Below are 11,131 nucleotides of genomic sequence, written 5' to 3' on the forward strand. Positions count from 1 at the left end.
GGCGTTTTCACTAGTTTTGCTTTCTCCATATTGAAACGAGAGAGAATTTTTCTGATGTACCCTTCTTGACTCAAGGATATAATTCCTGCAGCTCGGTCTCTTTGAATTTCCATTCCCAAAATTTTAGTTGCTGCTCCCAAGTCTTTCATTTCAAATTCTTCGCTGAGTTGGCGTTTAATAGCCTGAATGTTTCGAATATCTTTTGCTGCCATCAAAATATCATCGACATATAGAAGAAGATAAATGAAAGATTCATCACATTTCTTGAAATAGACACAGCAATCGTATTGGCTTCGACTAAAGCCCAAAGTGGAGATAAAAGAATTAAACCTCTTATACCACTGTCTAGGAGATTGTTTAAGACCATAGAGAGGTCTCTTTAACTTGCATACCAAATTCTCTTGTTCCATATCAACAAAACCTTCTGGTTGGAGCATGTAAATCTCCTCTTCAAGTTCCCCATGTAGAAAAGCTGTTTTAACATCCATCTGTTCTAGCTCATAATCCTTATGAGCAGTCAGCCCAAGAATAGCACGAATAGAAGAGTGCTTAACAACAGGGGAAAATATATCGGTATAGTCAACTCCTGGAATTTGACTAAAACCTTTTGCAACTAGCCGAGCTTTGTACCTGGATTCTTCGATGCCGGGAGTGCCCTCTTTATGCTTGTAGACCCATTTGCACCGAATTGGCTTCTTGTTCTTAGGAAGCTCCACTAAATCCCAAGTACAATTCTTCGAGAGTGATTCCATTTCCTCTTGCATAGCGGATACCCACTTATCTGCAAAGTTGGACTTAATGGCTTCTTCATAAGAGGATGGATTATCTGAATTATCAACTTCTTCAGCAACAGCCAGCGCATATGCTACACAATCAGCATGTGCATATCTAGATGGAAGTTGTATCTCCCTTCTTGGTCTATCCCTTGCAATGGAATAGCTATGCTGGCTTGTTTCAATAGGAGAGACTTGTTCTACCTCTCCAGATGGCATAGAGGATGAATTTGAAGATTCAATGTTGACCGTTGAATCCACCATAGGCGAGAGAGGAGCAACAGATTCTTGCACAGGAGAGGATGGCTTCATAACGGCAGATTCGTCAAAGATAACATCTCTGCTATATAATATCTTTCGTTCTTCAGGCTGATATAACTTGTACCCTTTAACACCTGATTTAAAACCAAGAAAGATACACTTGATTGATCGAGGCTCAAGTTTACCTGTATTGACTTGAGCATAGGCAGGGCAACCAAAAATTTTCAAGAAAGAATAATCACAAGGGGAACCTGTCCAGACTTCTTGAGCAGTTTTCTTTCCGATGGCAAGAGACGGCGATCTATTAATCAAATAGACTGCCATATTTGCAGCTTCGGCCCAAAACTGCTTTGGTAGAGATGCATTCGATAGCAAGCAACGAACTTTCTCTAGAATTGTACGATTCATTCGTTCTGCTACACCATTCTACTGTGGCGTGTGTCGGACTGTGAGATGTCGTAGAATGCCCTCAGATTTGCAGAAGTCCTGAAATAATTTTGAGCAAAATTCCATCCCATTATCGGTTCGAAGAACTTTAACAGACCGACCAGTTTGCTTCTCCACCATAATTTTCCATTCTTTAAAACGATCAAATGTCTCAGATTTATTCTTCAAGAAATAAGCCCATACCTTTCTAGAATGATCATCAATAGATGTCAACATATATGAAGCTCCTCCAAGGGATGGGGTACTTGACTGGCCCCAAATGTCTGAATGAACATAATCAAGAGGTCCAGTAGATTTATGTTTGCCCACTGGAAAACTAAAACGAACATGTTTTCCATACAAACAATGTTCACAAAATTCTAGGTTGCTAGAATTCATACCGTCAAGTAGTCCTCTTTTGCATAATTCTTCCATCCCTTGCTCGCTCATATGACCAAGCCGCATATGCCATAACTTTGTGACATCTTCAGTTGATTTTGTTGATTTCACAACCGCAGCATCACCAATAACTGTATTACCTTCAAGATAATACATATTTGCTGCTCTTCGATGGCCTTTTATAATTACCAAAGAGCCTTTGCTCACTTTGAGGACACCATTTTCTCCAGCAAATCGGCAGCCCTGAGATTCCAACAAACTAAGAGAGATTAGATTTCTCTTTAGGTCAGGGACATACCGAACATTGCTTAGAGTACGAATTTTGCCGTCAAACATCTTGAATGTAACATTTCCAATTCCCTTAACATTGCATGGCGAGTCGTTTCCCATAAGAACAATTCCGCTGGCCAAGGATGAGAAAGAGCCAAATTCTTCTCGATTATAGCACACATGGAAACTGCAAGCAAATTCCAAAATCCACTCTTTGGATGACTTTGATTCACAATCAGCGATAGCAAGAATCTCCCCTGAATCATGATGAGTAACATTTACTTTGGGTTGATCCGATGTAGATTGCTGATCTGAAACAAATGCTTCTCTTTTCATCTTGTTCTGAAGCTTGTAGCATTCGCTCTTTATATGACCAGGTTTCTTGCAATAGTTACAAGTCTTGTCCGGATGACGAGACTGAGAACGGCTTTTGGAAGTATTCTTGTTTTTCTTCTCAGGATTACGTCCTCGAACAGCAAGGGCTTCACCCTGAGATGGTGTGGCCGCTTCAGAAAATTTACTCATACTTTCCTTAGACGAAAGGTCTTCATAGATGGTCTCCAAAGATAAACCCTTAGAACCATAAAATAAAATATCTCGAAAACCCGAAAGGGATGGTGGCAACGACATAAGAAGCAACGAGCAAAGATCCTCTTCAACGAGAGTGTTTGCATCAAGCGCATCCAATTCTGCCATAATATCCTTAAAATTTGCTAAATGAGATTCCAGAGAAGTACCTTCCATCATACGCAATCCAAACAATCGTTGTTTGGCGAGGTTTCGTCGGGTAACGGTCTTAGCCATGCAAATTTCTTCAAGTCTTGACCATAACTTGTGGGCTTCAGTCTCCTTCTGAACATCCCGCAAGATATCGTTGGACAGATGCAACTGGATCTGAGTCAGAGCCTTCCTGTTGGTTCGTTTCTTCTTGTCCTCATTCCAAGATTCAGGCATGGGGACAACCAAAGCATCTTCTAAATCAAGTTGAGCCAAAACTCCTCGCATCTTGATTTGCCACAATGGAAAGTTCGTCTTCCTATCGAGCATTTGAAGTTCCACCTTCGTCGACGCCATAAGAACCTTCAGCAACGTGGCTCTGATACCACTTTGTTACAAAGAGAACAGGAGAGTTGTGATGAAGGTAGACGGAAGCGAATTTGAACAGAGACGAAAGGATCTTCTCAAACGCACAATAACTTCTACTGATCTCAAAAGAAGTTGATACAAAGATAGAGAAGACACTCAAGATGATCGAGGAAAAAGGAAATGACTTCAACAACATATTAAAGGGGCCTCCATTCTCCATGATTTATAGGCCTCCAAAATGAGGAAGGCGTAACCTCCATCATTCGTAACTTCCCCGTTATCTCAGGGACAGTTGTATGAACGTGGACAGATTGTAACTGCCCTCTTAAGGAGACTTCCATGTTTGGAAGAGTAACTGTTTTCTTAAAAGACTGTTCCACGTTCGGAAAGTAACCGCTCCAATGTAGTGGTCAAATGTCAACAGATAGCGATAGAGATAGAGAGACAGAAAGAGATAGAGATAGAGATACTGATAGAGAGACAAACAGATAGAGATAGAGATAGTGATGAGAGACAGAAACAGATAGAGATAGAGATAGAGATAGAGATAGCGACAGAGAGACAGAAATAGATAGAGATGGTGAGACAGAAAGAGATAGAGATAGATAGAGGTAGAGAGACAGAAATAGATAGAGATAGATAGAGATAGAGAGACAGAAAGAGATAGAGATAGAGATAGAGAGATAGAAAGAGATAGAGATAGAGATAAAGAGAAAGAAAGAGATAGAGATAGAGATAGAGTTGGAGATAGAACGACAGAAAGAGATAGAGATAGAGATAGAGTTGGAGATAGAGCGACAGAAAGAGATAGAGATAGAGATAGAGTTGGAGATAGAACGACAGAAAGAGATAGAGATAGAGATAGAGTTGGAGATAGAGCGACAGAAAGAGATAGAGATAGAGATAGAGTTGGAGATAGAGCGACAGAAAGAGATAGAGATAGAGATAGAGTTGGAGATAGAACGACAGAAAGAGATAGAGATAGAGATAGAGTTGGAGATAGAGCGACAGAAAGAGATAGAGATAGAGATAGAGTTGGAGATAGAGCGACAGAAAGAGATAGAGATAGAGATAGAGTTGGAGATAGAGCGACAGAAAGAGATAGAGATAGAGATAGAGTTGGAGATAGAGCGACAGAAAGAGATAGAGATTGAGATAGAATGATAGAGAGAGAGAGAGATAGAGAGAGATAGATAGATAGAGAGAGAGAGATAGAGAGAGAGAGAGATAGATAGATAGATAGAGAGAGAGAGAGAGAGAGAGAGAGAGAGAGAGAGAGAGAGAGAGAGAGAGAGAGAGAGAGAGAGAGAGAGAGAGAGAGAGAGAGAGAGAGAGAGAGAGAGAGAGAGAGAGAGAGAGAGAGAGAGAGAGAGAGAGAGAGAGAGAGAGAGAGAGAGAGAGAGAGAGAGAGAGAGAGAGAGAGAGAGAGAGAGAGAGAGAGAGAGAGAGAGAGAGAGAGAGAGAGAGAGAGAGAGAGAGAGAGAGAGAGAGAGAGAGAGAGAGAGAGAGAGAGAGAGAGAGAGAGAGAGAGAGAGAGAGAGAGAGAGAGAGAGAGAGAGAGAGAGAGAGAGAGAGAGAGAGAGAGAGAGAGAGAGAGAGAGAGAGAGAGAGAGAGAGAGAGAGAGAGAGAGAGAGAGAGAGAGAGAGAGAGAGAGAGAGAGAGAGAGAGAGAGAGAGAGAGAGAGAGAGAGAGAGAGAGAGAGAGAGAGAGAGAGAGAGAGAAGATTAAAAAATAATGCCAGTTTGCACCAACCGAAAGTCTGGTTAGTCAACGCAGCCGTCGGTTTCTTCCTCGCCTTCATACTTGAACACCTCGATCTCCAATTCTTCCTCTCGATCTTGATCTTGATCTTCCTCTCGATCTTGACCTTGATCTTGCTCTTGATCTTGATCTTGATCCGAGAAGAATTCCATCTCAGCAGCCTCAGCCGTCTTGATCTTGATCTTGCTCTTGATCTTAATCTTGATCCGAGAAGAACTCCATCTCGGCAAACTCAGCCAGTTCATCAATCCGAACAACGACGACGAAGAATTTTCTTCAGGAAGTCTCCATCTTCTCCCTCGCATTCTCTCCAAGATGAGGCGAAGATCCAATGATGGCGGCAACCGCCGTTCAATCCCCGTCATCCTCCTCTTCGCCGGCTTCGCCACCTGCTGCGTCGTCTACACCGGCATCATCTTAGCTCGCCGTCGATCTCCCTCTTCGAATCTCTCCCTCTTCTCCTCGATTGGCGGATTTCAGAGATTCGGCGCTGCAGAGGAAGACGAGGCCGAGGGATTTGGGGATTGCTGCAGAGGGTCCGAGAATCTTGAGCTTTGGGGGTTTTCTGTCAAGTGGGGAACGGATTTTCGGTTGAATTCCTCCAGGGAGTGCTGCAAAGCGTGCAAGGAGATGTGCAATGCTCGAGATGGGCCTTGTCTCTGTAATTCTTGGGTTTTTTGCGGAGACAGGGAGAAGTGCAAGGAGAAGTTTGGAGAGGTGAAGAGTTCTTGATCTGATCATCTCCATTCTCTTTGATTCGACTGAAAATTTTCTCTCTTTTTTTTTCTGGTTTCTCGGATGGACTTATTATCTTGAAGCAAGAATCAAATGTTCTTGTTCTCTTCGTTTCATTTTTTTATTTCATGAATTCCCTTGCTCGCAGGAATGATTCGATTAAAGTCATTCTATTGTTCTGTTTGATTCCTTCTTCTTACTGGGATTAATGCAGACCTTAGAGCTCTTAGTTCTATCTATCTTGATGATTTCTTCTTAATGGCTGTCAATCTTCATCTTTCATAGGTATTCATAACGTTTCTAGTATCCCCACGAGTTTTATTAGGATAAGAGTAATAGATTTGATTTCTTTGTTTGAAACGAAATCAATCTTTATTACTCTTTATCTTGATGATTTTTTTTAATTGCCGTCAATATTCATCGTTCCTAGGTATTCATAACGTTTCTGGTATCCCCACGAGTTTTATTAGGATAAGAGTAATAGATTTGATTTCTTTATTTGAAACGAAATCACTTTTTAGTACTCTTATCTTGATGATTTCTTTTTAATGGCCGTCAATATTCATTGTTCATAGGTATTCATAACGTTTCTAGTATCCCCACGAGTTTTATTAGGATAAGAGTAATAGATTTGATTTCCTTGTTTGAAACGAAATCAATTTTTATTACTCTTTATCTTGATGACTTTTATTAATTGCCGTCAATATTCATCGTTCATCGGTATTCATAACGTTTCTAGTATCCCCACGAGTTTTGTTAGGATAAGAGTAATAGATTTGATTTCTTTGTTTGAAACGAAATCACTTTTTAGTACTCTTATCTTGATGATTTCTTTTTAATGGCCGTTAATATTCATCTTTCATAGGTATTCATAACGTTTCTTGTATCCCCACGAGTTTTATTATGATAAGAGTAATAAAATTGATTTCTTTGTTAGAAAGGAAATTACTGGTATAAGAATAAATGTATTGGGCGAGAGGCACGTTAGGGTGTGAGAGTTGTTTCCTTCTTGATGTATTTGGTGACGATAAAATTGTTGGCGTAGATGTCTCCAGTTTTTCTGACACAATTAGTCTTTTCTCTCGAATAATCTTGTTCTACTTTAAATTTTCCCAGTTTTATTTTCGAGTCTCATAGTATCTTTATTTTTCCCAACAAGTAGTTTACCAGGAAATTCAAATTTTCTCTATTTTCTTGCTCGCAGTGCTGGCTGAAGAGGCAGGAAGATCCCATGTTTCCTCATATAGCAGATTTAGGACCAGGAGTCATGTGGACATCTGGCATTGTTTTTGGAAAAGGAGAGGTAACCGATTGTACTCTCTTAAAAGACTCTGAAACCGTGATTTTCTCAATGATTTTCATTTACATTTATCTTTGTCCATGCCAATGCATATTTTTTATTTTTGTTCTGGAATTTGAAACACTTTGTATTATTCACTTCTTGTTCTGCTGCTCGTGCGATTTCAATTTCTAGTTCTTCAGTATTTTTCTAGTGCAATTTGAAATGAGAGGGACCCAAAAATATTCCAATTTCACTTCTCGACTGCTCTCCTAAATGGGAATGCGCAATAGAAAAATGACTAAAATGCCCCTAATGTGCATTGGTTGTGGAATTCAAGTGTTTTCGATGCAGAGCAAGAAGGGGGGCTCTATCATCTGCCCTCCTAAAGGGAGGGCTGGCCTATTTAAAGGCAAATACAAACATAATAGAAAATGACTAAAATGGCCTGCCCTATTGGGCGGAAATGACGATCTAACTCTAGGTTCGACAGGGATCATAACAGAAGGATTTTTCCACAACTATTCCAAAGGGCTTTGGTCATGACTTATTTCTAACTCTAGGTTAGTCACTTTTCTGACGATTTCCAACTCTTTCAGGGTGTTTTTGTCATTTGAGCCTTCCATGGGCATTTTGGCATTTTATTATTGGTCTCATTATCCTCTATATATTTGTTGCCCTGGCATAAAGTTGGTTCTACCACTTGCCCTTGGCAAATGACATGTAGACTTTTTCAGTGGGACACTCATAAGAAAAAGACCTTAAAATATCCTGTTAGAGTATTTCTGTCATATCAGTCTATTAGGGGAATTTTGGTCTTTTTCTTATTGAAGTACTGTCCCTTAAAATATTTTTAACCCTACCATGAGGAACGCGAGCTTGAAGGGAGGACGTAAGCAAGAGAAGCAGTGGAAAGGACCTCTTCATTACAAAACATGAAATGACTACGTTCGCTGATCATCTAATAATTTCTCTGGGGAGTTCATTGCCTGAGATTCTATCCTTGAGTCTGGTTATATTTGTTTTCAAAGTGTACGGTCCAGTGGCAGTTATTCATATCAAATAGCCGTTCGTAGTGGGGAGAAACTAATTAAATAATTAAGTAAATTCTCGTCCATCAAAATCTTTGAAATTTCCATAATAAATTCTGAAAGGTAAGTAAGATCTATGTTTCATTTTCCAAAAATAAACTGTTCAATTTTTATTTTGCTGAAGTTTATATCTATTTTTTATTTTTTATGTTTTAATCGAAGGATATTGTTTTACTTCTGTCTGAAGTTCTTTCTCTCCTCTCTATCGAATTTTCTCTGTCACAGGGAATTATTGCATTGGATACCGATCATGGGATCATCCGTATAAAGGTAAGGTTCTATTTCTTCTTTTTCACTAATTATTTATGCTCGAAAATATTATCATGCAGACTGAGGAATGTGACAAAAATCTACCATATTTTCACTGTGAATAGATTACTTTAATCTGTTTATACATATAGAAAGCGGGATTGAAGTTATTTCACCAGCTTAGAATCCTGTAAGAAAGGGGTATTGTGCACAAGTTATAGTGCCAGAGTGGTATTTTGGGCACAAAGACATGCAAATATAAACAATATTTGAACGCTAGAAAATTGGAAATATTCTCTGTTCTCATCACGAAAATGCTAATAAATTTGCAGCTTCGCCCTGAATGCGCGCCACACTCAATGGGCTTCCTTTCGGATCTGCTGAAGTTGAAATACTCAGTGGGTTGCCATTTCTACCGTGCAGAACCCCGTGGCCTTGCTTGGGATGATCAAGGAGACCATATCGAGAATGTAAGTCTCTCTCTCTCTCTCTTGTTCTCTCTCTAATTCTCTCCCTCTCTTTACTCTCTCCTTCTCTCTCTCTCTCTCTCTCTCCCTCTCTCCCCCTCTCTCTCTTGTTCTCTCTCTCATTCTCTCCCTCTCTTTACTCTCTCTTTCTCTTTCTCTCTCTCTCCCCCTCTCTCTCTTGTTCTCTCTCATTCTCTCCCTCTCTTTACTCTCTCTTTCTCTTTCTCATTCTCTCCCTCTCTTTGCTCTCTCTTTCTCTCTTGTTCTCTCGCTCTCTTTACTCTCTCTTTCTCTCTCTCTCTTTGCTCTCTCCTTCTCTTGTTCTCTCCCTCTCTTTACTCTCTTTCTCTCTCTCTTGTTCTCTCCCTCTCTTTACTGTCTTTCTCTCTCTCCTTTTTTCTCCCTCTCTTTATTCTCTTTTTCTCTCTCTCTCTCTCTCTCTCTTGTTCTCTACCTCTTTTTACTCTCTTTTTCTCTCTCCCATTTTCTCCCTCTCTTTACTCTTTTTTTTTCTCTCTCTCTCTCTCTCTCTTGTTCTCTGTCTCTCTCTCATTCTTCCTTCTCTTTGCTCTCTTTTTCACCCTCACTCTCTCTCCCTCTCACACACACACTCTCTACATCTATCTATCTCTTTCTCTCCCAGTCTCTCTCAACCTTCCTTTCCTCTCCCCTTGCTGTTGTATCATATCATAACATACGGTCTATATTGTATCATATTTTATCATATCATAGCATATCGTATCGTATCATAATCATTTGATCTCATTATGTGTTAATCTTTCCATATCAACCATCTTTACCATAGCGATGTTATTATGGAGAATCTATGATCTCGCAGGAGCCGAAGGGTCCTCCGTACGGGCTTATCCAGGGTACGTTAGCCGTGGAGGGCTCTTACTTCAAAGAACTACCTAAAGAGGCATGTACACCCTTAAGACGTGGGACCGTGGCATGGATCGGATCTGGGCCAGAGTTCTTAATCAGCCTTGCAAATCATGATGAATGGCACAGATCTTTCACTACCTTCGGTACCGTCGTGTCGGAGGACATGGCCGTGGTCGAGGCCATCGCAGAGCTTCCGACGAGGGCTGACGAGTGGAATGGAGTTGAGGTAAAAGTTTTGAAGAAGCCGGTAGAGTTCAAGGTGGTGAGATTTAAGGCCAGTGAAAGTGAAGGTGAGACTTCAAGCTGAGAAGTCTTTAAGTGCCCAATTTTAAGGTTGAAAAGAGAGCAGATGTCAGTTAGAAGATGTGCAAGTTTGTTGAATGTAGGCAGGTTCTCTCTCTCTCTATCCAGATGAACTGATATCAAATGTGGTGGGATAAAGAATCCCAGAGGTTCTCTCTAGTAAGAATAATAAGGAAGGTCCTTGATTGGTTTTTATTTGTTTTGTTATGTCTTGTGATTGGGATGTAAGAACAAAATACTTGGGATTTTTTGTGTCACATAGAATTAGCAGCTCAATAAAATAACAGAAATGAATAAGAAAATGAGTTTAAATTAATGGCCTCAATCATTTTTTGCAATAATTAAAGCTTCGTACTGCCCATGAATCATTAGTACTTTTACATTATGATGCAGGATGACTAGGAGAGAGACGACAACGGAGGCGGGTGTGACAATGATGGTGGGAATGTGATGCGGGACGACTAGGGGAGAGACGACAAGGGAGGCAGGTGTGACGATGATGGTGGGAATGCAGGACGGATTTGGGTAGAGGGATAAAAACAGACCGCGAAATTCACACGATCGAATTCGAAAACCTAAAACCGATGAAATGATGGTGGTGCAGTCCTGTTCCTCCTCGAGGGTGGGAGTACTGTCTTCAACCACCACGATGATGCCAAAGCTCCAAATCCAATACTCGAATTCACGTTTGCAGGAAATCTCACGAGAGGAAGAATTTTGAGGAAAAGAAAGAGATATTCAAACCAAATTTGACGGCGGTGGAAGAAGCCTCGCGGAACACTGGACGAATAACACTCGACACCAAAGAGTTCAGGCGTACCTCAGCACCGGAGTGCGTGATGAGGTTGCGGAAAATTCAAGTCGTGACGTAACTGGGCATTCCGGGCGTTGTATGGCCCACTGGAGGAGAGATCTGGGCGTTGCAGGCATTGAGCGGCCTTGGCGAGGAGCCTGACGGACAACCGTTGAATGCAGACGGAGGGCTGGCGCGCACGGGCGCAGGCAGGGCGGGCACGTGAGGGCGCCGGCAGGGCTGGCGCGCGTGGGGCACTGGCAAGGCTGGCGCGCGTGGGGTGATGGCAGGAAGGCTGGTGCGCGCGGGCGCCGCCGGCTGGCTGGCGCGCGCGGGCACCGGCAGGCTGGTG

The 11,131-nt window shown here is 41.4% G+C and overlaps 1 protein-coding gene across 2 annotated transcripts; it reads left to right on the forward strand.

Moving 5' to 3' along the window:
* Positions 1–4,978: 4,978 nt before the first annotated feature.
* On the forward strand, positions 4,979–10,599 carry LOC144710165 (peptidyl-prolyl cis-trans isomerase). Of its 2 annotated transcripts, XM_078583848.1 has the most exons (6): positions 4,979–5,694; positions 6,917–7,015; positions 8,308–8,352; positions 8,664–8,801; positions 9,637–9,973; positions 10,380–10,599. In XM_078583848.1, the coding sequence occupies exons 1-6, from the start codon at positions 5,293–5,295 to the stop codon at positions 10,382–10,384; spliced, it is 1,026 nt and encodes a 341-aa protein (XP_078439974.1). In that variant the 5' UTR covers positions 4,979–5,292; the 3' UTR covers positions 10,385–10,599. The 2 variants fall into 2 exon arrangements, with proteins under 2 accessions (XP_078439974.1, XP_078439973.1); XM_078583847.1 differs by lacking the exon at positions 10,380–10,599 and having other exon boundaries at positions 4,980–5,694; positions 9,637–10,231.
* The last annotated feature ends 532 nt before the right edge of the window (positions 10,600–11,131 follow it).

Source organism: Wolffia australiana, chromosome 12 (genome assembly GCF_029677425.1).
Source record: "Wolffia australiana isolate 7733 chromosome 12, ASM2967742v1".
In the NCBI taxonomy this organism is placed as follows: domain Eukaryota; kingdom Viridiplantae; phylum Streptophyta; class Magnoliopsida; order Alismatales; family Araceae; genus Wolffia; species Wolffia australiana.